Source organism: Chlorocebus sabaeus, chromosome 16, assembly GCF_047675955.1.
Source record: "Chlorocebus sabaeus isolate Y175 chromosome 16, mChlSab1.0.hap1, whole genome shotgun sequence".
In the NCBI taxonomy this organism is placed as follows: Eukaryota; Metazoa; Chordata; class Mammalia; order Primates; family Cercopithecidae; genus Chlorocebus; species Chlorocebus sabaeus.
Window position 1 is genome coordinate 71,429,346 of NC_132919.1, and position 25,990 is coordinate 71,455,335.

Consider the following 25,990-nt stretch of genomic DNA (forward strand, 5'->3'; position numbering starts at 1 on the left):
TGGCGAACACGGTGAAACCCCGTCTCTACTAAAAATACAAAAAAATAGCCGGGCGAGGTGGCGGGCGCCTGTAGTCCCAGCTACTCCGGAGGCTGAGGCAGGAGAATGGCGTAAACCCGGGAGGCGGAGCTTGCAGTGAGCTGAGATCCGGCCACTGCACTCCAGCCTGGGCGACAGAGCGAGACTCCGTCTCAAAAAAAAAAAAAAAGAGAGAGAAGCTTCTTTAAGCCCTGAAAAATATTCCTGAAAACCCAGATTCCTCAAGGCCCTGAGAATTTGTATCTACTCCCGGGCCAGGGCAGCAAGGTAGACAGGTTTAGCCAGGTTCACAAGGACACTGGCACCAGCCAGACACCAGGCAGGTGACACTGATGAGATGACCTGTAATGGCAAAATAGAGCAGGATAAGAGAGATCTGTTTGGCTCCTCCAGCTCCCTCCCTCATCCCAGCCAGGTTCTGCTGTCTCCAATAAGCTTCTGGGTTCTTTGTCAGATCCAGTTGTTTTTTTGTTTGTTTGTTTGTTTTTGAGATGGAGTCTCACTCTGTCCCCCAGGCTGGAGTGCAGTGGTGCGATCTTGGCTCACTGCAAGCTCCGCCTCCTGGGTTCACGCCATTCTCCTACCTCAGTCTCCCGAGTAGCTGGGAGTACAGGCACCCGTTGCCACGCCCAGCTAATTTTTTGTATTTTTAGTAGAGACGGGGTTTCACCGTGTTCGCCAGGATGGTCTTGATCTCCTGACCTCATGATCCGCCCGTCTCAGCCTCCCAAAGTGCTGGGATTACAGGCATGAGCCACCGCACCTGGCCCCAGATCCAGTTTTAAGACTGTTTCAAGTGACAGAGCCAGAACTCCAGTCCCTAAAAAAACAATTTGCAAAAGAAGTCCTGGGATGGGAGACAGCCTTTTGTAATCCAAGATTAACCCTAATTTTGAGAAAAGCATGATGGTTTCAATTTTTTTTTCTAATTCCCTTAAAAATGGACAGTGTTTTACTCTGCAAAGAAAAAATGCTTGAAACAAACTCTATGAACCAATAATACTAGTTTTTGTGTTTTTAGGATTTTTTTTGAGACAGGGTCTTGCTCTGCTGCCTAGGCTGGAGTGCAGTGGTGTGATCTCAGCTCTCTGCAGCCTCTGCCTCCTGGGTTCAAGTGATCCTCCCATCCTAGCCTCCCAAGTAGCTGGGACCACAGGCACACACTGCCACGCCTGGCTAGGTTTTTAAAATTTATTTTTATTTATTATTATTTTTTTTGAGACAGAGTCTCGCTCAGCCACCCATGCTGGAGTGCAGTGGTGCGATCTCAGTTCACTGCAACCACAATCTCCCGGGTTCAAGCGATTCTCCTATCTCAGCCTCTCAAGTAGCTGGGATTACAGGCACCCGCCATCATGCCCGGCTAATTTTTGTATTTTAGTAGACAGACGAGGTTTCACCATGTTGGCCAGGCTGGTCTTCAACTCCCGACCTCAGGTGATCTGCCTGTCTCAGCCTCCCAAAATGCTAAGATTATAGGCGTGAGCCACTGCACCCGGCCTACTTTTTTTGTTTTTTGTAGAAATGGGGTTTCACCATGTTGCCCAGGCTGGTCTTGAACTCCCAGTCTCAAGCGATCCTCCTGCCTCAGCCTCCCAAAGCACTAGGATTACAGGTGTGAGCCTCTGTGCCTTACCCCCACTGTACTTTTCAAATATACATTTTACAGATGAGAAAAGAGAGAATCAGTGATCTGTCCAATGTCACACAACAAATCGAGGCAATACTCAAATGATCTCTGACTAAAATACCTCAATTTTTTTCCAGTTTATCACTCTTAAGAATTGCTGCTCTAGGCCGGGCGCGGTGGCTCAAGCCTGTAATCCCAGCACTTTGGGAGGCCGAGACGGGCGGATCACGAGGTCAGGAGATCGAGGCCATCCTGGCTAACACGGTGAAACCCCGTCTCTACTAAAAAGTACAAAAAACTAGCCGGGCGAGGTGGCGGCGCCTGTAGTCCCAGCTACTTGGGAGGCTGAGGCAGGAGAATGGCGTGAACCCGGGAGGCGGAGCTTGCGGTGAGCAGAGATCTGGCCACTGCACTCCAGCCTGGGTGACAGAGCCAGACTCCGTCTCAAAAAAAAAAAAAAAAAAAAAAAAAAAAAAAAAAAAAAAGAATTGCTGCTCTAGCCGGGTACAATTGCTCACATCTGTAATCTCAGGGCTTCGGGAGGCCAAGGTGGGAAGATGGCTTGAGCCCAAGAGTTTGAGTCCAGCCTGGGCAACACAGACCTCATCTTAAAAAAAAAAAAAAATTTAATGAGCCAGACATGGTGGCAACACCCCTGTAGCCCTAGCTATCACAGAGAAAGAATGGAAAAGTGGGAAGCAAGAAAGCCTGCAGACATTTAAAAGTACTCAGCTCAACCCACGGAAATTGCATTTTTCTCTTCTTCTATTCCTGGATGAGGTCAGAAAGATATGAGCTTTGCTCAGACAAAGAGTCTTTTGTAAAATCCCTAATAAGAGTCTTTTGTAAAATCCCTAAGTTAAAAAAAAAAAGTCAAACCTGAACTTTACAGAATCAAGGTCCACCTTAGGACTACCTCCTTATGGCTAAAGCTAGGGAGATATGGGATCAGGAATGCAGCAGGCCACTGTTTGGCTGCCCTATGTTAGATGGCCAGCTGCCAGAGTACAAATCTGTGTGTACCAAATAAAGCAGCTGCACACAGGTTAATAGGCTTTTAATACCTTGTTACTTAATGATATAACCTTTACCATTTTTTTTTTTTTTCCTTTGAGGCAAGGTCTTGCTGTGTTGCCCAGGCTGAAGTGCAGTGGCACTATCACGGCTCACTGCAACCTCCACCTCCCAGGCTCAAGTGGTCTTCCCACCTCAGCCTCTCGAGTAGCTGGGACTACAGGCATGCACCACCATGCCAGGCTAATTTTTTAAAATTATTTTTTGTAGAGACAGGGTTTTGCTATGTTGCCCAGGCTGGTCTCAAACTCCTGGGCTTAAGTGAACTGCCGGCCTCAACCTCCCCAATCCCAAGTGCTGGGATTACAGGCATGAGCCATCATGCCCAGACTCCATGACATAACTCCTTAATCAATGTTCTATACCTACAGAAACTGACTTTAAAATAAAAGCTAAGGGCTGGGCGCAGTGGCTCACTTGAGGTCAGGAGTTTGAGACCAGCCTGGCCAACATGGTGAAAACCCGTCTCTACTAAAAATACAAAAATTAGGCAGGCATGGTGGCACTTGCCTGTAATTCCAGCTACTTGGGAGGCTGAAACATAACAATCACTTGAACCTAGGAGGCGGAGGTTGCAGTGAGCAGAGATCGTACCACTGCACTCCAGCCTGGATGACAGAGCAAGACTCTGTCTCAAAACACAAACAAACAAATAAATAAATAAAGGCTAAGAAGCTGTTTGGGGAGGGTATATCTCAAAGTCTAATGATACAAGGATATGGGAGCCAAAATTCCCAGGTCCAATAAGGCCCCAGAGAGCTGTCATGGTCTCCCCTCACTCTAAAATTTCAATTATGCTAATTATAAGGAGATTACACAACCTCTTCTTTTTCCAGGGTTCCTGAATTTCCTCCTTACCCAGCTTAGGCTCCATTATTGCAATCACTCCCTCACATACACCCTTTCCTTCCTGCCTCACTCTCCCTTAGAGTCACACATGCCTAAAACATGCTAACACTGGTTAAACAGAGCTCTACTCTTATTTTGTACCTGCAAATCACAGTTGAACACACATGAGACTAATTAATCTCACATGAAATGTATGGCCCATAATCTCAAGTGGGCCCTTTGCGTGGTTGCCTATCTGAGCACATTTCCCTAATCCACCCATACTCCCATGCTCCAGATGACCGTTTCATGCCACTTCTCTCTCCTCAACTCGCCTTCTCCTTCCCTCGCCTCAATCACAGCTGATGCTCTTGCTTTCCATTTCACTGAGAAAACAGAAGCAAATTAGAATAAACTTTCCACTTGCTTCTACCACTACACCCACCTACCCACTTGCTTCTAAGCCTATATGCTCTGCCTCCCCTCTTGTTACTACGGAAGAACCACACTTCTATCTAAGGCCAACCTTTTATCTGTGGATCACATTCTCTCTCCTCTGGCCTCCTAAGGTCATTATTCAGGCAATCTGTTCCCTCTCCTCTGATTCAATTTTTTCCCTCTCTCCTAAGTTTCATGCTACTCATTCCATCAGCATACAAATAGGTCTCCCATCTTGGGATGGGAAAAAACCAACTCTCAACCCCACATCTTCTTCCAACATTCACTTCACTTCTCTTCACCCCTCTCTCCTGGACTTTACAGCAAACTCTTTAAGATATTTCTATATTGCTATCTCCAATTTCTCTCCTCCTATTCCTGCATTCTTGAATCCACTCCAATTAAGCTTTCACTTTCACCCTCCATCACTCCACTGAAACTACTCCAAAGGGTCCCATGATACTAAGACCAATGCCAGTTCTTGGCCTTTAACTTACCCGACCCATCTGCAGCACTGGGCACAGCTGACCACTTACTCTACCTTGGAGTTTCTCCATCACATTCTTGGTTTTTCTCCTTCCATCCTCACTAGAAGCTTTTCTGTTTCCTCCACTGGGTATTCTTTATCTCTCTTGCCTCTAATGTAGGAGAGCGAGGGTTTAGCCCTCATCTTTTTTTTTTTTTTTTTTTTTTGAAACAGAGTGTCACTCTGTCACCCATGCTGGAGTGCAGCGGCGTGATCTTGGCTCACTGCAACCTCTGCCTCCTGAGTTCAAGCAATTCTCCTGCCTCAGCCTCCTAGGACTCTTCTTATCTATACTCACTCCTTAGGTGACTTCATCTAGCATGTGGTTTTCAATACCATTCAAATGTGTCTCTCTAGTCGAGACCTCTCCCCTCAACTTTGGAGTCTGATAGCCAAGTAGCAATTCATTATCTCTTCTTGAGTACCTAATAGGCATCTCAAACTTGTCTCAAACCAAACACCTATCTTCCCACAAATTCGCAGTAGTCCTAACTATCTGGCCATTTACTGCAACAGCCCAGTAACTGGTCTCCTTTTGTCACCTTTGTCCTACTGCAGTCTATTATCAACACAGGAGCTAGTGATCTTTTTAAAAGGTGAGTCAAATCATACTACTACTCTGTTTAAAACCCTCCAGTGGCTTCCCATCTCACAAAGTTAAATTCAAGGTCTTTGCAAAGTCCTGCAGTGTTCTCCCTTGCAGCTCCAGCTTTCCAACCTCTAAGTCCTACCACTCTTCCCTCCCCTCAGTCTTTCTAGTCTTGCCACAAAGGCCCCCTTGCTGTCCCCAAAATGTTTCAAGAATACTTCTGCCTTATGTCCTCTACATTTGTTGTTCCCACTGCCTGCAACAGCTGTTCTCCTAGATAACTACTAAGCTTACTCGTCACTTTCTTCAGGTCTTTGTCAAATTTTCACCTTATCAGTAAGGACTGTCTTGACTCTCTCCCTACTGCTCCAATTTAAGTTATCATCATCCGACCTCCGCCCCAGTATATCTTATTCCTCTCCTCTGCTTTGTAATTCTCTAAAGCATACTACATACTATGTATTTATATATTTTACTAGTTTGACTGTCCAAAACAGGAACTTGTCTTTTCTATTTATTGCTATTTCCCTACCAACAGATCTGACGCATAAAAAGGTACTCAATAAACCCACTGAATGAATAAATGAATTACTGTCTTCAAGCAGTGCTCTGGGGAAAAGATAAAATCAATTCACAGCACGACAGGGAAAAAGGTGCTTCCAAGCACTTACCTGCTCCCCGACTGGGAGGGTCTCGGGCTGGGGGAGGTGGCCTATTACTCAGTAAAGAGGAGGAGGCTGAGGTGGGCGGAGGAGGTGCTAGGCCTCTGACAGGCCCTGGTGTCTTCCTATGCAAAGAATTGTGTCTCTGTGGCAGCTCAGGGGCTGACTCATTAGTGGGGCTAGAGGGTCCATTGGGGACCCCAGGAGGCTGGCGGTAAGGCGGAGGAGGAGGAGCCAGAGACTGGCCACTTGGTCCCGTTCTGATATTCACAGGGGAAGGAGGTGGTTTGACTGGGGGTGGAACAGGAGGTCCCTCTCGACCAGGGTGAAGCCTCTGTCCAGGCGTCGGCGGCAAGGGTTTCTCTCTGTTGTAGGCGGGGGCTTTGTTGCTGTGCATAGGCAGAGGTGTGGGGGGTGCGTTGGCACGCCGCCCTGGGGGTGGCGGGGGAGGGGCAGAGGAGCTGTGCTTCATGCCCGTACTGCTGGTGGTATTAGGCCGAGAGAGGTCCGGTAAAGAGGGTCTCTGCATCCGGGGCAGTTCTGGGAGTGAGGCCCGGCTGCTGTCTGTATCATCCTGAGGACGCCCGCTGGCTGCAGATACTGGAGGCCTTGGGGCAGCAGCTCGAGAACTGGGGACTTGCAGGGCCGGCTTACCAGCTAGGTTCTCTACAAATACACAAACACGGGGTCAACAGAGCTAGACAGATACTGGTCAGTATCTCTACTTCACTCAGCTCCTTAGTGCAACCTGCATGGTAGCAGGGAAAGGACTTGCATAGTTCTGGGTTTTTGCTTTTTTGTGTGTGTGACGAAGTTTTGCTGTTGTTGCCCAGGCTGGAGTGCAACGGCACAATCTCAGCTCACCGCAACCTCTGCCTCATGGGTTCAAGTGATTCTCCTGCCTCAGACCCCTGAGTAGCTGGGATTACAGGCGCGCGCCACCACACCCGGCTAATTTTTGTATTTTTCGTAGAGACGGGGTTTCCCCATGTTGGCCAGGCTGGTCTCAAAATCCTAATCTCAGGTGATCCACCCACCTCGGCCTCCCAAAGTGTGGGATTACAGGCGTGAGCCACCAGGTCCGGCCTAGTTCTAGGTTTTAATATGGTTTCAGGCTCAGGATACATTGTTATTTATTTTTAAATTTTACTTTATTTTTGACAAGTAATGATTTTATGTATTTATGGGATACAATGCCTTGTTATATGTATACATTGTGGAATGATTAAATCAAACTAACATATCAATCACCTATTTTTCTTTTTATGGTGAAAACACTTAAAATCTACTCTACAACAGGCGCAGTGGCCCATGCCTGTAATCCCAGCACTTTGGGAGGCCAAGGCGGACGGATCACTTGAGGTCAGGAGTTTGAGACCAGCCTGGCCAACATGGCAAAACCCCATCTCTACTAAAACTACAAAAATTAGCCAGGTGTGGTGGCCTGTGCCTGTAATCCCACCTACTTGGGAGGCTGAGGCAGGGGAATGGCTTGAACCCAGGAGGGGGAAGTTGCAGTGTGCCAAGATGGCGCCACTGCACTCCAGGCTGGGCCAGAGCAAGACTCCATCTCAGGAGGAAAAAAAAGAAAAGAATAAATAAAATAAAACTCTTTTAGCAATTTTCAAATATACATGAAGTATAATCAGGGGTCGTCTGATTATACCCCTGGGGCCACGCACCTGTACAGGTCAGTGACCTGTTAGGAACGGGGCACACAGAAGGTGAGAGAGCAAGCATTACCGCCCGAGCTCCGCCTCCTGTCAGAAGAGCAGCAGCATTAGATTCTCATAGGAGGGCGAACTCCACTGTGAACCGCCCATGTGAGGGATCTAGGTTGCATGCCCCTTATGTGAATCTAACTAACGCCTGATGATCTAAGGTGGAACAGTTTCATCCCGAAACCATCCCCGACCCACCATCCATGGAAAAATTATCTTCCATGAAACCAGTTCCTGGTGCCTAAAAGACTGGGGACTGCTGCAATAGATCACTAAAACTTATCCCTCCTGTCTAACTGAAACTTTGTACCCTTTGACCAACATCTCCCCTTTCTCCATCCCAACACCTACTGCCCCCAGCCTCTAGTAACCAACGTTTCACTCTCTACTTCTATGAATGAGTTCAACTGTTTCAGATCCCACATATAAATGAGATCATGCAGTATTTGTGTTTTTGTACCTGGCTTATTTCACTTAGTATAATGTCCTCCAAGTTCATCCGTATTATCAGAAATGACAGAAGTTTCCTTCTTTTCTAAGGCTAAATAGTATTCTAGTGTATATATACCACATTTTCTTTATCTAAATTGCAACCGCTTTCATTTAATCCCTCAGCTTTTGCTGTATTCTACTGTATAACTCCTCCCCTGCTCCCAAGTCTTTCTGCCCCCGACCTTTACCACACTCCTCAACCTGAGATGGCCCACTTGGGACATCAGAAATTAACACACCAGGGAAATATCCCGGGAAAGTACTCATCAGATACCTGAACCGTCCTTGGCTCCCACAGGTCGAAGTTTCGGCACTCCTCCTTGGAACAGACCTCCCTTGGGCTGCAGGGCAGCTCCTCCAGAGCCATAGCCACCACTGCTTCCTTTGGGCTCTGGAAAGCATACCAGTAGGGTTTTCATTTCACATGCTCTCAGCTGATGACCAAGTCAATCATGAGGGGAAACCCCTCCTCTGTCTGGGCTATCGCTTGCAAACAAACCAGTCTTGTTTTTGCCCTTCTATTTAAAAAAGCAGGCCTGGTACAGTGGCCCATGTCATTAATCCCAGCCATTTTGGGAGGCCAAGATGGAAGGATCACTTAAGTTCAGGAGTTCGAGAGCAGCCTGGGCAATATAGTAGGACCCTGTCTCTACAAAAAATTTCAAAAATTACCCAGGCATGGTGATGCATGCCTATATACTTGGGAAGCTGAGATGGGAGGATTGATTGAACCTGGGAGGTCGAGGTGGCAGTGAACCATGATCGTACCACTGCACTCCAGCCTGAGCGACAGACAGAGCAAGACCCTGTTTCAGAAAAAAAAAAAAAAGAGAGAGACAAAAGAAAAGAAGGGAAAGCTAGGCGTCTCCGCTCCACAGCTTTGTGTAGGGATGAAACTCTTTGTTGTGATGAAAGAGAAAGAATAAGTGAGGCTGGGCGCGGTGGGCGCGCTCACACCTGTAATCCCAGCACTGTGGGAGGCCGAGGTGGGCGGATCACGAGGTCAGGAGATAAGAGACTACGGTGAAACCCCGTCTCTACTAGAAATACAAAAAATTAGTCAGGCGTGGTGGCGGGTGCCTGTAGTCCCAGCTACTTGGGAGGCTGAGGCAGGAGAATGGTGTGAACCCGGGAGGTAGAGCTTGCAGTGAGCTGAGATTGTGCCACTGCACTCCAGCCTGGGTGACAGAGTGAGACTCCGTCTCAAAAGAAAAAAAAAAAGAACAAGTGGCTGATTTTCCTTTATCTAGGGCAAAGGGATAAGGGGGTTAAATAAATGTTTGGGGGGCCAGGCGCAGTGGCTCACGCCTGTAATCCCAGCACTTTGGGAGGCCGAGCAGGTGGACCACCTGAGGTCAGGAGTTCAAGACCAGCCTGGTCAACACGGTGAGACCCCCCGTCTCTACTAAAAATACAAAAAATTAGACAGGCGTGGTGGCACGCACCTGTAATCCCAGCTACTTGGGAGGCTGAGGCACGAGAATCATCTGAACCCAGGAGGCAGACGTTGCAGTGAGCTGAGGCTATGCCACTGCACTCCAGCCTGAGAAACAAGAGCGAAACTCAGGCTAAAAAAAAAAAAAAGTTCAACATAGTTATCTGGACTCTCCTCTCCACATCTCAGATGATAGATAGAAGGCTAAGGGATCAGGGACCAATATGTGAGCACTCTCCAGAGGCCTACAGGAACGGATACTTGTAGCAATCATAAAATCAACCTTGGTTTCAGTCAAGAGGTTTCTAGGAATGTGGCAGTATCCTCAAAGGACAGTCAAGGATGTGCCCTGATGAGTATTAGTTACAATAACAGACGCCAGCCTTCTTTTTTTTTTTTTTCTTTTCCTTTTTGAGAGACAGAGTCTTGCTCTGTTGCCCAGGCTGGAGTGCAGTAGTGCAGTGACGTAATCACAGCTCACTGCAGCCTCGAACTTCTAGGCTCATGCAATCTTTCCACCTTGACTCCCGAAATGTTTGGCTTACAGGCATGAGCCACCACGCCCAGTGAGATGGTAACCTTAAACCTCAGATGCTCTCCAAGAGTCAAGAAGAAACTTCTAAGGTTCAGAAGAATAAGAAGAGCGCCAAAGCACATCCCAGGACAAAACTCTCCCACTCAAGCCCCAATAAAAATAACAACATAGCCAAGTCTTCAAGTCACTCCTGGGATCCTGCCGGTTCACTAGGAAATGAAGCTGAGACTCACTCTCGAGGATGGGAGCACTCCGATCATTAATGTTGGTCACCTTCTTCAGCTTGGTCCCTTTGCAAATGTCCTGTAAGAGGGCGCCTCGGCCCCGCTGCTCATCTCTACTCAGCTTGGGCTGCTCTGTGTTTGCCTGGAGGATAAGAGAAATGTAAGTTCACCCTAAATAGTTCCCTTTATCGGCCAGGTGCAGTGGCTCACACCTGTAATCCCAACACTTTGGGAGGCCAAGGCAGGTGGATCACTTGAGGTCAAGAGTTCGAGACCATCCTGGCCAACATGGTGAAACCCCGTCTCTACTAAAAATACAAAAAATTAGCCAGGCATGGTGGCACATGCTGTAATCCCAGCTACTCGGGAGGCTGAGACAGGAGAATCGCTTGAACCCAGGAGTTGGAGGTTGCAGTGAGCCGAGATCACACCACTGCACTCCAGCCTGGGCAACAGGGCGAGAATGCGTCTGCAAGAAAAAAAAAAAAAGTTCCCTTTATCACAAGCTTGGGATAAATGACTTAAAGCAAACGGGATTCCTTGAAATATCTGTCTAACGTCATTAGATATATATGCCAAAGAGCAATATCAATGTGCATCATCCTTTTCAGTTTTTTCCCTCCTGTTCTATCTTCTGTGAAGGAGCTCCATTTCCTTCTTATTCAGAAGCTTCTGATGGGAGGCCTGCAGTAATACTTAGTTATCTTTGTGATAGTCTGGATGTGAGACACTGTGTATGTACGTTAATGCGTATCATCACCATCAAGGCAAAATTTAGTGAGTCCCTACTATGACTTACGCACTGTGGTAAGCACAATATTTGCCTTAGCTGATTTAAATCTCGAAACCTTTCCATGAGAAAGGTATTATTATCAGTGTTGCCATTTGGAAAGGGTGGGCCAGACGCTGAATAGCTATCTAAGGTCATGCAACTAATAAACGATAAAACAAGAGTCCAAACTCCAACAGTGACACTAAAAACTCATATCCTATCTCAACTAACATACCCTACTGTCTCCCTGTTACTTCAATTTAACCTCTAAATAAAGTTATAAAGTAAACTATATTATTCTCATTCCAAAGATGAGGAAATAAAGGTAATGTCACATCATTAATAAAAAAACAGCCAAGATTTGAATGCTCTGATTGTCTCAAAGCCCCAGGCGTTTTCTATTCTCTGATTGCTTTTTTCGTTTTTGTTTTTTTTTTTTTTTTTTTTGAGACAGGGTCTTATTCTGTCATCCAGGCTGGAGTGCAGTGGCACGATCACTGCTCACTGCAGCCTCAATTTCCCAGGCCCAAGTGATCCTCTCACTTCAGCCTCCCCAGTAGCTGGAACTACAGGTACATGCCACCACATCTGGCTAATTTTTGTAACCTTTCAACAACATGGTTCTTTTCAGGTTCTTCATCTTCCACTTACCTCTTAAACCTCATTTCCCAGAGTTCTATCCTCAGCCTCTATTCAAATGCTCCTGGGCACACCCACCCCGTCCCAGGGCTTGATTGCCACCATAACTCCCCAAATCTTAAATATGTGTATCTCGTCCTCACGCCTCTGACCTGAGCTTCATACACTGCAGTATAAAAAATGATGCATGCGGCCAGGCGCAGTGGCTCATGCCTGTAATCCCAGTACTTTGGGAGGCTGAGGTGGGCGGATTGTGAGGTTGAGAGATCGAGACCATCCTGGCCAACATGGTGAAACCCCATCTCTACTAAAAATATAAAAAAATTAGCCAGGTGCGGTGGCACGTGCCTGTAATCCCAGCTACTCAGGAGGCTGAGGCAGGAGAATCACTTGAACCTGGGAGGCAGAGATTGAAGTAAGCCGAGATCATGCCACTGAACTCCAGCCTGGTGACAGAGTGAGACATCGCTTCAAGATTTAAAAAAAAAAAAAAAAAAAAAAAAATTCATGCATGCGGCCGGGCGCAGTGGCTCATGCCTGTAATTCCAACACTTTGGGAGGCCGAGGCAGGTGGATCACCTGAGGTTGGGAGTTCAGGACCAGCCTGACCAACATGGAGAAACCCCGTCTTTACTAAAAATACAAAAATTAGCCTGGCATGGTGGCACAGGCCTGTAATCCCAGTTACTTGGAAGGCTGAGCCAGGAGAATTGCTTGAACCCAGGAGGCAAAGGCTGCGGTGAGCCAAGATCCCAACATTGCACTCCAGCCTAGGCAACAAGAACAAAGCTCCATCTCAAAAAATAAAAATAAAAAAAAAGATGCAAGTTAAAACATAGTAACTACCAACTGGTAAAGGTTAAAATCAGAAGGCCAGGCATGGTGGCTCACGCCTACAATCCCAGCACTTTGGGAGGCCAAGGCGGTAGATCAAGAGGTCAGGAGACCGAGACCATCCTGGCCAACATGCTGAAACCCCGTCTCTATTAAAAACACAAAAATTAGCCAGGTGTGGTGGCATGCACCTGCAGTCCCAGCTACTCAGGAGGTTGAGGTAGGAGATTTGCTTGAACCTGGGAGGCGGAGGTTGCAGTAAGCTGAGATCGCACCACTGCACTCCAGCCTGGGTGACAGAGCGAGACTCCGCCTCAAAAAAAAAAAAAAATTTTTTTTTTTACTAAAGAGACTGTAAAAACTTACTGAAGGCAGGGTTCATGAAGGCAGGAACCACCGTTCACTGCTGCAGAGTGCCTGGCACAGAGAGGAAGCTCAAAAAATGCACAGGATGGGCCGGGCGTGGTGGCTCACACCCGTAATCCCAGCACTTTTGGAGACCGAGGTGGGTGGATTATGAGGTCAGGAGTTCGAGACCAGCCTGGCCAACATGGCGAAACCCCGTCTATACTAAAAATAGAAAAATCAGCCTGGCATGGTGGTGCATGCCTGTAATCTCAGCTACTTGGGAGGCTGAGGCAGAAGAATCGTTTGAACCTGGGAGGCAGAGGTTGCAGTGAGGCGAGATCACACCACCGTACTCTAGCCTGGCTGACAGAGCAAGACTCTGTTTCAAAAAATAAATAAATAAGTAAATAAAATTTAAAAATGAAAAATAAATGCACAGGATGAATAACTACTCTATGGTAGTCGTAAGGATTCAGGGAAAAGGGAATTTTTATACTACCTAGGGTAAGATAAATTGGTATAATCTTTCTAGAAAGCAATTTAACAATATGTATCAAAAGCCTTAAAAATGTCCAGGCCAGGTGCAGTGGCTCATGCCTGCAATCCCAGCACTTTAGGAGGCCCAGGCAGGCAGATCACCTGAGGTCAGGAGTTTGAGACCAGCCTGGCCAACATAATGTAACCCTGTCTCTACTAAAAATATAAAATTAGCCAAGCATAGTGGCACACGCCTGTAGTTCCAGCTACTTGGGAGGCTAAGGCAGGAGACTCGCTTGAACCCGAGAGGCAGAGGTTGCACTGAGCTGAGATCGTGCCATCGCACTCTAGGCGACAAGAGCGAAACTCCGTCTCAAAAAAAAAAAGGCTTGAAAATGTGTGGCACAAGAATTCTACTTCTAGGAATTCATTTTAAGACAACAACTGGACAGGCCAGGCATGGTGGCTCAAGCCTGTAATCCCAGCACTTTGGGAGGCCGAGACGGGTGGATCGGGAGGTTGGGAGATTGAGACCATCCTGGCTAACACGGTGAAATCCCATCTCTACTAAAAAATACAAAAAACAAATAGCCGGGCGAGGTGGCGGGCGCCTGTAGTCCCAGCTACTCGGGAGGCTGAGACAGGAGAATGGCGTAAACTCAGGAGGCGGAGCTTGCAGTGAGCTGAGATCCGGCCATTGCACTCCACTCCAGCCTGGGCGACAGAGCGAGACTCTGTCTCAAAAAAAAAAAAAAAAAAACAACTGGACAAGTGCACAAAGATGCTAATAATGGCAATAAACTATTTCTAATGGCATAAAACTGAAAATAATCTAAAAGCTAAATCAAAAGGAACAATGATAATATAAGCATACAATGGAATGCCAATTAAGCTCTCAAATATTTAAAAGTAAATATCTTTTTATAGCAATAATGTTTGACACAATCTTTTTTTTTTTTTTTTTGGAGACAGACTCTCCCTCTCTTGCTCAGGCCAGAGTGCAGTGGTGTGATCTCGGCTCACTGCAAGCTCTGCCTCCCAGATTCGAGAGATTCTAGTGCCTCAGCCTCCCAAAGAGCTGCGACAACAGGCGTATGCCACCACACATGGCTACTTTTTTTTTGTATTTTTAGAAGAGATGGGGTTTCGTCATGTTGGCCAGGCTGGTCTCAAACTCCTGACCTCAGGTGATCCACCTGCCTTGGCCTCCCAAAGTGTGGCCACTGCACCTGGCCTCGTCAAGTAAAACATTTTGAAAAACAATACATATGACCTGGTGTGGTGGCTCACACTTGTAATCCCAATACTGGGAAACTGAGGTAGGTGGATCATCTGAGGTCATGAGTTCAAGACAAGCCTGGCCAACTTGGTGAAACCCCGTCTGTACTAAAAATACAAAAGTTAGCTGGACATAGTGGTGAACACCTGAAGTCCCAGCCACTCGTGTGGCTGAGGCATGAGAATCATTTGAACCCGGGAGGCGGAGGCTGCAGTGGGCTGAGATCACGCCACTGTACTCCAGCCTGGGTGACAGTGAGATCCTGTCTCACAAAAAAAAAAAAAAGAAAAAAGATTTCACTTTCTGAATATCTTTTTTTTTTTTTGAGACACAGTCTCACTCTGACTGGCTAACTTTTGTATTTTTAGTAGAGACAGGGTTTCACTATGTTGGCCAGGCTGGTCTCAAACTCCTGACCTTGTGATCCATCCGCCTCAGTCTCCCAAAGTGCTGGGATTACAGGCGTGAGCCACCACACCTGGCCTCTAAATAATTTTTTTTTTTACATGGAGTCTCGCTCTGTTGCCCAGGCTGGAGTGTAGTGGTGCAATCTCGACTCACTGCAAGCTCCGCCTCCTGGGTTCACGCCATTCTCCTGACTCAGCCTCTGAGTGGCTGGGACTACAGGTGCCCACCACCATGCCCAGCTAATTTTTTCTATTTTTAGTAGAGACGGGGTTTCACCGTCTTAGCCAGGATGGTCTCGATCTCCTGACCTCATGATCCGCTTGCCTCGGCCTCCCAAAGTGCTAGGATTATAGGCATGAGCCACCGTGTCCGGCCCCCCTCTAAATATCTCGACTCCACTATCCATGCTGATAGCTTTAGTTTAGACCTAAATTTTCTTTTTCTTTTTCTTTTTTTTTTTTTCTGGGATGGAGTCTTGCTCTGTTGCCCAGGCAGGAGTGTAATAGTGCGATCTCCACTCACTACAACCTCCACCTCCTGGGTTCAAGTGATTCTCCCAACTTAGCCTCCCTGGTAGCTGGGATTATAGGCACCCACCATCATGCCCGGCTAACTTTTTTTGTATTTTTATAGAGATGGGCTGTCATTATGTTGGCCAGGCTGGTCCTGAACTCCCGACCTCAGGTGATTCGCCCGCCTCAGCCTGCCACAGTGCTGGGATTACAGGCATGCGCCACTGTGCCCAGCCTTAGACCTAAATTTTCAAAGGCAACAGGCCTCTGTCTCCAGGCTCGACCCCAACCCCAGTCCCCCAGACTGTATTGGAAAGGTGCAAAAACAGGTTACTCTTGCTGCTGAAAATATTTCAACAACTCCTCATGATGGTCAGAAGAAAAATCTAAACCCTCAGCTTACATTTCCAGCTGCATCTGCTACCACATCCCCTCAAGCAATAATCTAAACCTCTATATGCTTTCTTACAAATCAGCACGAGGCCAGCACAGTGGCCCACACCTGTAATCCCAGCACTTTGGGAGGTCCAGGCAAGAGGATCACTTGAAGCCAGGAGTTCAAGACCAGTCTAGGCAACAAAGTGAGACTCTGCATTTACCAAAAAAAAAAAAAAATTTTTTTTTTTTTGGAGACAAAGTTTCAAGTGCTGGGATTACAGGCATGAGCCACTGCACCCAGCCTAAAAAAAATTTTTTTTAAATTAGCTACAAGCAGTGTCATGCACATGTAGTCCCCTCTACTTAGGAGGCTGAGGCAAGCGGATCACTGAGCCCAGGAATTAGAGGCTGCAGTGAGTTATGATCACAACCACTGCACTCCAGCCTAGGCAACAGAGTGAGACCCTGTCTCATTCATTCATTAATTAATACCAAATCAGTATCTTTCCACATGCTGTTTCCTCAGCTTCAAGTGCCCTCCCTCCCTCCTTTCTTTCTGGCTAAGCTCTACTCATGGTTTAAGACTCAGCTCAAGTATCACCACCTACCTAAAAGCCTTCATTGACTGCCTCCTCTTTCTACCCCGACTATAACCATACAAGCTCTGCTTTATTTTTTTCAGACAGAGTCTCACTCTGTCACCCAGGCTGGAGTGCAGCGGCGTGATCTCAGCTCACTGCAACGTCTGACTCCCTAGTTCAAGCGATTCTCCTGCCTCAGCCTCTCGAGTAGCTGGGATTACAGGCAAATGCCACCGCGCACAGCTAATTTTTGTATTTTTAGTAGAGATGGGGTTTCACCACGTTGGCCAGGATGTCTCGATCTCCTGACCTTGTGATCTGCTCATCTCGGCCTCCCAAAGTGCTGGGTGCAATCTCTGCCTCTAGAGTTCAAGTGATTCACCTGCCTCAGCCTCCCAAGCAGCTGGGATTACTGGCTCCCAACCACCACACTCAGCTAATTTTTGTCTTTTCAGTACAGATGGGAGTAGAGATGGGGTTTCGCCGTGTTGGCCAGGCTGGTCTCAAACTTCGGACGTCAACTGATCGACCCGCCTTGGCCTCCCAGAGTGCTGGGACTACAGGTGTGAGCCACCATGCCCGGCCAAGCCATGCTTTTATCTACTTCATTTATTGGGCTTCCACACAAAACTTCATCTAAAAGGCGGTTCATACATATTATTAAAACAAAATGTCTAAAAACTACAGGCTATGAAAACAAACAGAAGTGGGTAAACCTGAACTCTAGTTGTAGTTCTGAAACAAATTAGATAGGCAAGTCACTTTTCCTCTTCAGGGTACAATTTCTCAACTGTTAAACACTTAACATATACACATAAACACACATACACACCTATGCATGCACGCATACACACACCCGTGGCCTATTCTTCTCTGAAGTTACTTTTACTTCCAAATTTTACAAAAATAGAATGCATACAGGTTCCTTTGGTTCCTTTTTTTTTTTTTTTGAGACGGAGTCTCACCGGGCGCGGTGGCTCACGCCTGTAATCCCAGCTCTCAGGGAGGCAGAGGCGGGAGGATAGCTTGAGCCCAAGAGTTCGAGACCTGCCTGGGTAATATAGCGAGACCTCATTCTCCACAAAAAGGAAAAAAACAAACAAACAAACAAACAACAAAAGAGACAGAGTCTCGTTCTGTCGCCCACGCTGGAAAGCAGTGGCATGATATCCGCTCACTGCAAGCTCTGCCTCCCAGGTTCACGCCATTCTCCTGCCTGAGCCTTCCAAGTAGCTGGGACTACAGGAGCCTGCCACCACGCCCGGCTAATTTTTTGTATTTTTTCGTAGAGACGGGGTTTCACTGTGTTAGCCAGAACAGTCTCAATCTCCTGACCTCGTGATCCGCCCGCCTCGGCCTCCCAAAGTGCTGGGATTACAGGCATGAACCACTGTGCCCAGCACCCCCCCGCCCTTTTTTTTCCTGAGACGAAGTCTCGCTCTGTCACCCAGGCCAGAGTGTGGCGTGATCTCAGCTCACTACAACCTCCACCTCCTGGGTTCAAGCAATTCTCCTGCTTCAGCCTCCTGAGTGGCTGGGATTACATGCACCTGCCACCACACCTAGCTAATTTTTGTATTTTTAGCAGAAACAGGACTTCACCATGTTGGCCAGGCTGGTTGTGAACTCCTGACCTCAAGCAATTCGCCTATCTCAGCCTCCCAAAGTGTTGGGATTACAGGTGTGAGCCACCGCGCCTGGCCTCAGGTTCCCTCTTTCTCATGTGAAACCAGGTATCACAATCCAGGTATGGTTAAAGTAGCTTCCTGTTTGGTTCAAAAACCACATTGCTTTTTTTCCTATTATTGAATCTTTCAGTCTTCGAACCAACACATTTCAAAAACTCCTTTCCTTCTTGATAAGGTGTTGGACTTGATGGACTTGGCTTTAAAATGAACTGATTTTGAATAGAAAAGATGATGAAGTGGTATCAAGAGACAACCACTAAGAATCCTCAGGCTGAGTGCGGGGGCTCACGCCTGCAAACCCAGCACTTTGGGAGGCCGAGGCGGGAGGATCACGAGGTCATGAGTTCAAGACCAGCCTGGCCAACATGGTGAAATCCCATCTCTACTAAAAATACAAAAATCAGCCGGGTGTGGTGGCGCATGCCTGTAATCCCAGCTACTTAGGAGGTGAGGCAGGAGAATCTCTTGAACCTAGGAGGTGGAGGTTGCAGTGAGCCGAGACCGTACCACTGCACGCCAGCCTAGGCAACAGAGCGAGACTGTCTCCAAAAAAAAAAAAAAAAAGGTTCCTCGCCACTTTTTTCTCAAAAATGCCAAAGAAACAACAAACTAACTTTTATACAGCAAATAGTTTTAGGGGAAAACACTAGCTCCTACTCCAATGCCACCTGTCCAAATCTCCATTTAGAGTGAACTAGGACAAGGAAACCAGATATGCCATTATGGTCCTAAGAGGACATCTCAGGAATCAGAACCAGCTGAAGAAGATGGACTTGTTTGTTCTCCACCTTCCTATACCACATGTCATTGATTATACACTACGTCTTGTACAAGGAAGCCCTATGTATCCTTTAATACTATGAATAACAATCTGGAATGTTAAAAACAGAATTAAAGAATAGGAATGCTACGGGTAGGAAAATCTAGAAATTTTAACCAAAAGGGGTTAAAAAATAATAATAATATGTGAGTACCATCAACCTATTTACTCGAAGGTTTTGAGATAGCCTGATGGAAGGACTACCTACCTGATGAAACGTGGGAGGTGGAGGAGGGCCAGGTGGGGGTGGCGGGGGAGGAGGAATTGGCATTCTTGCCCTGCTCCCAGTTGGCACTGTTCTCTCTCCGTCTTTATTTGTAGCTTTAGGTCATTCATATACCTGCAAATGAAACAGAAATTCATAACAACAGCTTTACCATTAGATACAAGTGCCCAGGAGAACAAGAGAACTGGGCATGACAACTGAAAGAGACTGAACACTTCATCTTCTAGTTCCACTGTGATACAGTCCAGAGCCTGGCAAATCTGTTTAAATCAATTGTTTTAATTTGCAATTTCCTAATGACTTATGATGCTGAACATCTTTTCATATGCTTTTCATATGCTTACTTGTCATCTGTTTTTCTTCTCTGGTAAGGTGTCCAGGACTTCTGTCCTTTTTTTTTTTTTTTTTTTTAAAGAGACTGGGTTTCTCTCCATTGCCCCCAGGCTGAAGCACAGTGGCACAATCACGGCTCACTACAGCCTAGAACTCCTGAGCTCCAGCAATCCTCCCACCTCAGCCTCTCGATTAGCTGGGACTACAGGCACACGCCATTATGCCCACCTAATTAAAAAAAATTTTTCGGGCCGGGCATGGTGGCTTACGCCTGTAATCCCAGCACTCTGGGAGGCTGAGGCGGGTGGATCACGAAGTCAGGAGATCGAGACCATCCTGGCTGACACAGTGAAACCCTGTCTCTACTAAAAATACAAAAAATTAGCCGGGCAAGGTGGCGGGCGCCTGTAGTCCCAGCTACTCGGGAGGCTGAGGCAGGAGAATGGCGTAAACCCAGGAGGCAGAGCTTGCAGTGAGCTGAGATCCGGCCACTGCACTCCAGCCTGGGCAACAGAGCGAGACTCCGTCTCAAAAAATAAATAAATAAACAAACAAATTTAGGGCCGGGCGCGGTGGCTCAAGCCTATAATCCCAGCACTTTGGGAGGCCGAGACAGGCAGATCACAAGGTCAGGAGATCGAGACCATCCTAGCCAACACGGTGAAACCCCGTCTCTACTAAAAAATACAAAAAATTAGCCAGGCGAGGTGGCGGGCGCCTGTAGTCCCAGCTACTCGGGAGGCTGAGGCAGGAGAATGGTGTAAAGCCAGAGGTGGAGCTTGCAGTGAGCTGAGATCCAGCCACTGCACTCCCGCCTGGGCAACAGAACGAGACTCCGTCTCAAAAAAAAAAAAAAAAAAAAAGAATAAATAAATAAATAAATATATTTAGGCCGGGCACGGTGGCTCACGCCTGTAATCCCAGGACTTTAGGAGGCCAAGGCGGGCAGATGACCTGAGATTGGGAGTTCAAGACCAGCCTGACCAACATGGAGAAACCCTGTCTCTACTAAAAATACAAAATTAACTGGGTGTGGTGGCGCATGCCTGTAATCCCAGCTACTGCGGAGGCTGAGGCAGGAGAATCACCTGAACCTGGGAGGCAGAGGTTGTTGGGGTGAGCTGAGATCGCGCCACTGCACTCCAGCCCAGGCAACAACAGCGAAACTCTGTCTCAAAAAAAAAAAAAAAATCAGAGATAGGTGCTCACTATATTGCCCAGGCTTGTCTCCAACTCCTGGCCTCAAGCAATCATCTCACTTCAGCCTCCCAGCTGGGATTACAGGTGTGAGCAACCATGCCTGGCTGGCCCATATTTTTAATTGGATTGTTTTTACTTTTTTATTGTTGAGTTTTAAGAGCTCTTTGTATATTCTGGATAACAGTCCATTAACAGATATATCTTCTGTGAGTAGTATTTTCTCCCAGTCTGCAGTTTATCTTCTCATTTTCTTGATTTTTATAATCTCTTAAAAATGTAAAAATCAGGCCAGGTGCGGTGCCTCATGCCTGTAATCCCAGCACTTTGGGAGGCCGAGGTGGGCGGGTGAATCACCCGAGGTCAGGAGTTCGAGACCAGCCTGACCAATATGGTGAAACCCTGTGTCTACTAAAAATACAAAAATTAGCCAGGCATGACGACGTGTGCCGGTAGTCCCAGCTACTCAGGAGGCTGAAACAGAATTGCCTGAACCCAGGAGGCGGAGGTGCACTGAGCCAAGATCGTGCTACTGCCCTCCAGCCTGGGCAACAGGGTGAAACTCCATCTCAAAAAAAAAAGGAAAAATCATTCTTAGTTTATGGGCCATAAAAAAACAGGCTGTAGACCAGATTTAACTTATGGGCCACACTTTACCAACATCTGGTATAGTCACATCCCTGGAATCTGATAGCCATTTATCAGGTCACCAAACACTTTAACACTCAAAAACTATATACTTGTTGTCCCTCTATTATAGTTTGTGAGTAATCCTCATTTTACAGATCAGACTAAAACCAGAACTCAAGAACAATACCTCCACAAAGCCATTTTAAGGAAATCCCATTTTTTGACCCCCTCCCCCCAAAAAATGGAAGCCAAAATAAGATGGTCACCATGAGTACAACTTACAGATGACAAGAAAGGTTCAAGAGGGTAACCAACCTCACCAATCAATCCATGGAAGAACTGCTTCTAAGCAAGGTGACTAATAAGATTAGGAGGCCAGGCGTGGTGGCTCATGCCTATAATCCCAACACTTTGGGAGGCCGAGACAGGAAGATGGCTTGAGCCCAGGAGTTCAAGACCAGTCTGGGCAACATGGTGAAATCCCATCTCTACTAAAAATACAAAAATTAGCCCGGCGTGGTTGCGCACGCCTGTAATCCCAGTTACCTGGAAGGCTCAGGCAGGAGAACTGCTTGAACCCGGGAGGTGGAGGTTGCAGTGAGCCGAGAACGCACCACTGCACTCCAGCCTGGATAACAGAGTGAGACTTTGTCTCAAAAAACAAAACAAAACAAACAATCAAACCAGCATGGCAGCTCACTGGGAAGGCCTGGTTCTGAACTCCTTACATGGGTGACTAAAACCTCTCCGTCAATAATGGAGTAATTTAATACTTCTCTCAATGCTCTGGGAATGATTAAAGGAAAGGGAAATTTTTCCAAAAGTTCTATAAAACCAAAAACTACTGCAGGAGAGTAGAATTTGATCAGAAATGAGACTGTAAAAGTCTTCAAAGTCCCAACTCCTGCCAGTGTGATGCCACTATAGGCTGGCCGCCCAATAGAGCTATTTGCTCTAACCACAAAGAACCGGACAGCACTCAGGCTAGGTGGTTCCCATGGGGAACGGTGTCTGCACTCACTTCAAGAAATAAGCCGATAAATTCCCTCCAAGGGATATACCTTCTCATTTCTGCTTTCAAAACTAAGAGCAGTCTTGCCTTGCCAGTCGTTTAACATATGAGGCTTTAAAAATTGATCAAAACAGTAAATCATGGCCGGGCGCGGTGGCTCACGCCTGTAATCCCAGCACTTTGGGAGGCCGAGGCGGGCGGATCACAAGGTCAGGAGATCGAGACCACAGTGAAATCCCGTCTCTACTAAAAACACAAATTAGCCAGGCGCTGTGGCGGGTGCCTGTAGTCCCAGCTAGTCGGGAGGCTGAGGCAGGAGAATGGCATGAATCTGGGAGGCGGAGCTTGCAGTGAGCTGAGATCGCACCACTGCACTCCAGCCTGGGGGACAGAGGGAGACTCCATCTCAAAAAAAACAAAAAAACAAAAAAACAAAAAACAGTAAATCATAAGCAGAACATCTATCACCAGGTGAGGGAAAGGAATTTAAAATAAAGAAAACACAAGAAGTAGAAAAACAAACAAACAAAAACCTTTCTTTTCTTTGAATCCCCTGGGTTTACTGTGACCATTCCACTCCAAAGTGCCCACAGCATTATCAAAGAAAGCTAGTAGGAAACAAGCGGGAAAACAGGCTGGGCGCGGTGGCTCACACCTGTAATCCCAGCACTTTGGGAGGCCAAGGTGGGCAGATCACAAGGTCAGGAGATCGAGACCATCCTGGCTAACACGGTGAAACCCCATCTCTACTAAAAATACAAAAAATTAGCCAGGCATGGTGGCAGATGCCTGTAGTCCCAGCTACTGGGGAGGCTGAGGCAGGAAAATGGCATGAACCTGGGAGGCGGAGTTTGCAGTGAGCCGAGATTGGGCCACTGTACTACAGCCTGGGCAACAGAGCAAGACTCCATCTCAAAACAAAAAACAAACAAACAAAAAACAGGGAAAATAACAGTTGATTCAGAAACAAACATTTTCAACTAATTCCAGTCACCAGAGGTCCTGCCTTTTTGAGGGGGTTTCTATTTTCCTTTTTGTTGTTGTTGTTGTTGTTGCCTAGGCTGGAGTACTACAGCGGCATCATCTCAGCTCACTGCAACCTCTTCCTCCCAGGTTCAAGCAGTTCTCCTGCCTCAGCCTCCCAAATAGCTGGCACTACAGGCGCATGCCACCACACCTGGCTAATTTTTGTATTTTTAGTAGAGATGGGGTTTCACCAAGTTAGCCAGGCTGGTCTCAAACTCCTGACCTCAAGTGATCCTCTCGCCTCAGCCTCCAAAAGTGCTCGGATTACAGGCATCAGCCATTGTATCTGGCCTGGGTTTCTAGTTCTATCAGCCATTGGCCATTGTGATAATTGAAAGGATCCCCTAGAATAACCCAAAAAAGTTTCAGACAAGTCCTTTACTCTTTCCATGTCCATAGGTGATCCAATCTACATGCTACAGGTAAATAATGACCTAAAGAAAACAGCCTTATCCTGTCAGTGTGCTCCACTTATTTAAGCAAAGCAGGAATTCTCTAGCATGGCAATTTTTTTTTTAAGCAATATATTATACAGTTAAAGATGCCTTCCTAAAATAGACTCAATTCAAACTCTAACTGAAAAATAGATTCATCAGTGGCGCTTGCCTATAATTCCAGCTATTCAAGGGGCCAAGGAGGGAGGATCACTTCAGCCTCTGAGTTTCAGTCCAGCCTGGGCAACATAGGAGGACTCCTTAAAAAAATTAAATACATAAAAAAAGTCAAAGAAACATCATCTTTATCAAGTGACTGACTTTAGTGTTGACTACCAACAGTGGCTCTCAAGCTTTCTTCTGGCTCCACAGGGACTGTATGCATGACACACTCCTATCAATGCCATTTATTACATAATGATGCATTATCCTTCCCATTTTATGGGTGAGGACACTGAAGTCCCAGGAGTGGGAGTGCCTATATGTACATGAGAAAAACTGACTCATCAAAGGGCAACTGCCCAAGATCACTCAGGAGTAAAGTGCAGAGTTAGGCCTCATATCCAGGTCTCCTGACTTCTTCCTTTTCACTAATCACTATGGAGAAAACAAAAAACTCCCCTAGAAATTAGTGTGGTTTAGCAATTTTCTATTTTTCCCCAAATGAAATTTAACTCATTCCAGATTTCTTAGTGACAGAATACAAACAGGCCATGCACGGTGGCTCATGCCTGTAATCCCAGCACTTTGGGAGGCTGAGGCGGGCGGATCACGAGGTCAGGAGACTGAGACCATCCTGGCTAACACGGTGAAACTCTGTCTCTACTAAAAAATACAAAAAAATTAGCTGGATGTGGTGGGCGCCTATAGTCCCAGTTACTCGGGAAGCTGAGGCAGGAGAATGGCGTGAACCCGGGAGGCGGAGCTTGCAGTGAGCCGAGATCGCGCCACTGCACTCCAGCCTAGGTGACAGAGCGAGACTCTGTCTCAAAAAAAAAAAAAAAAAAAAAGAATCTAATAGCTTTTTTTTGAGTCAGGGTTAATTCTGTCTCCCAGGCTAAAGAGCACTGGCACCATCATAGCTCACTGTAACCTCAAACCCCTGGGCTCCAGTGATCCTCCTGCCTCAGCCTCCCGAGAAGTTAGGACTACAAGTGAACACCACCACATGCAGCTAAGGATCTAACAGCCTTGAGGTTAAACCTGAGATTAAATTTAGAAAAGAACAAGAAGGTTCTCTACAGAATTTTAAGTATTTCCTTTCTGATCTATTAAATTAGAACTACAAACCTCACCATCTGTGTTCTTCAGAGACCTTGATTTTCAGAAACATCTTGAGGCTGCCTCAAGTTCGGCAACACAGTAATTCTCATTCCTTTCTTAAGCCCTTCCATCTTAAAAACCCTGATAAAGGCCAGGCGCCGTGGCTCACACCTGTAACAATCCCAGCACTTTGGGAGGCCGAGGCGGGTGGATCACGAGGTCAGGAGATCAAGACCATCCTGGCTAACACGGTGAAACCCCATCCCTACTAAAAAAAAAAAAAAAAATTCCAAAAAATTAGCCAGGCATGGTGGCGGGTGCCTATAGTCCCAGCTACTTGGGAGGCTGAGACAGGAGAATGGCATGAACTCGGGAGGTGGAGCTTGCAGTGAGCCGAGACTGCGCCACTACACTCCAGCCTGGGCAACAGAGCCAGACTCTGTCTCAAAAAAAAAAAAAAAAAAAAAATACAGATAAAATAAGCTTTTCACAACCTCAGAAGTCAATAATCTTAAAAATAAACACCAGAGAATATTATTTAAAATCTTCCTGATGTCCGGCTGGGCGGGGTGGCTCAGGCCTATATCCCAGCACTTTGGGGGGGCTGAGCCGGGCAGATCACAAGGTCAGGAGATCGAGACCAGCCTGGTCAACATGGTGAAACCCTGCCTCTACTAAAAATACAAAAAATTAGCCAGGCGTGGTGGCAGGTGCCTGTAGTCCCAGCTACTCTAGAGGCTGAGGCAGGAGAATCTCTTGACCCAGGAGGCAGAGGTTGCAGTTAGCCGAGATCACGCCACCGTGCTCCAGCCCAGGCGACAGTGCGAGACTCCATCTCAAAAAAAAAAAAAAAAAAAAAACTTCCTGATGTCAAATTCATCATAGAATTCAGAAATAAGTCTTGATAAAACTCAAGTACTTTTAAAAATTGCTTCCTGGC

General features: G+C 46.7%; 1 protein-coding gene across 1 annotated transcript in view; it reads right to left on the bottom strand.

Annotated features, from left to right (window-relative positions):
• The window catches only part of WIPF2 (WAS/WASL interacting protein family member 2), a 66,654-nt gene that overhangs the window by 12,620 nt on the left and 28,044 nt on the right, over nt 1-25,990 (bottom strand). The window contains exons 2-5 of the mRNA XM_037993630.2: nt 19,138-19,269; nt 10,203-10,335; nt 8,274-8,390; nt 5,796-6,452 (exon numbers count right to left, since the gene is read on the bottom strand). Of these exons, the coding sequence (XP_037849558.2) occupies nt 5,796-6,452; nt 8,274-8,390; nt 10,203-10,335; nt 19,138-19,200 (970 nt within the window). The 5' untranslated portion in view covers nt 19,201-19,269. The remainder of the gene's footprint in view (nt 1-5,795; nt 6,453-8,273; nt 8,391-10,202; nt 10,336-19,137; nt 19,270-25,990) is intronic.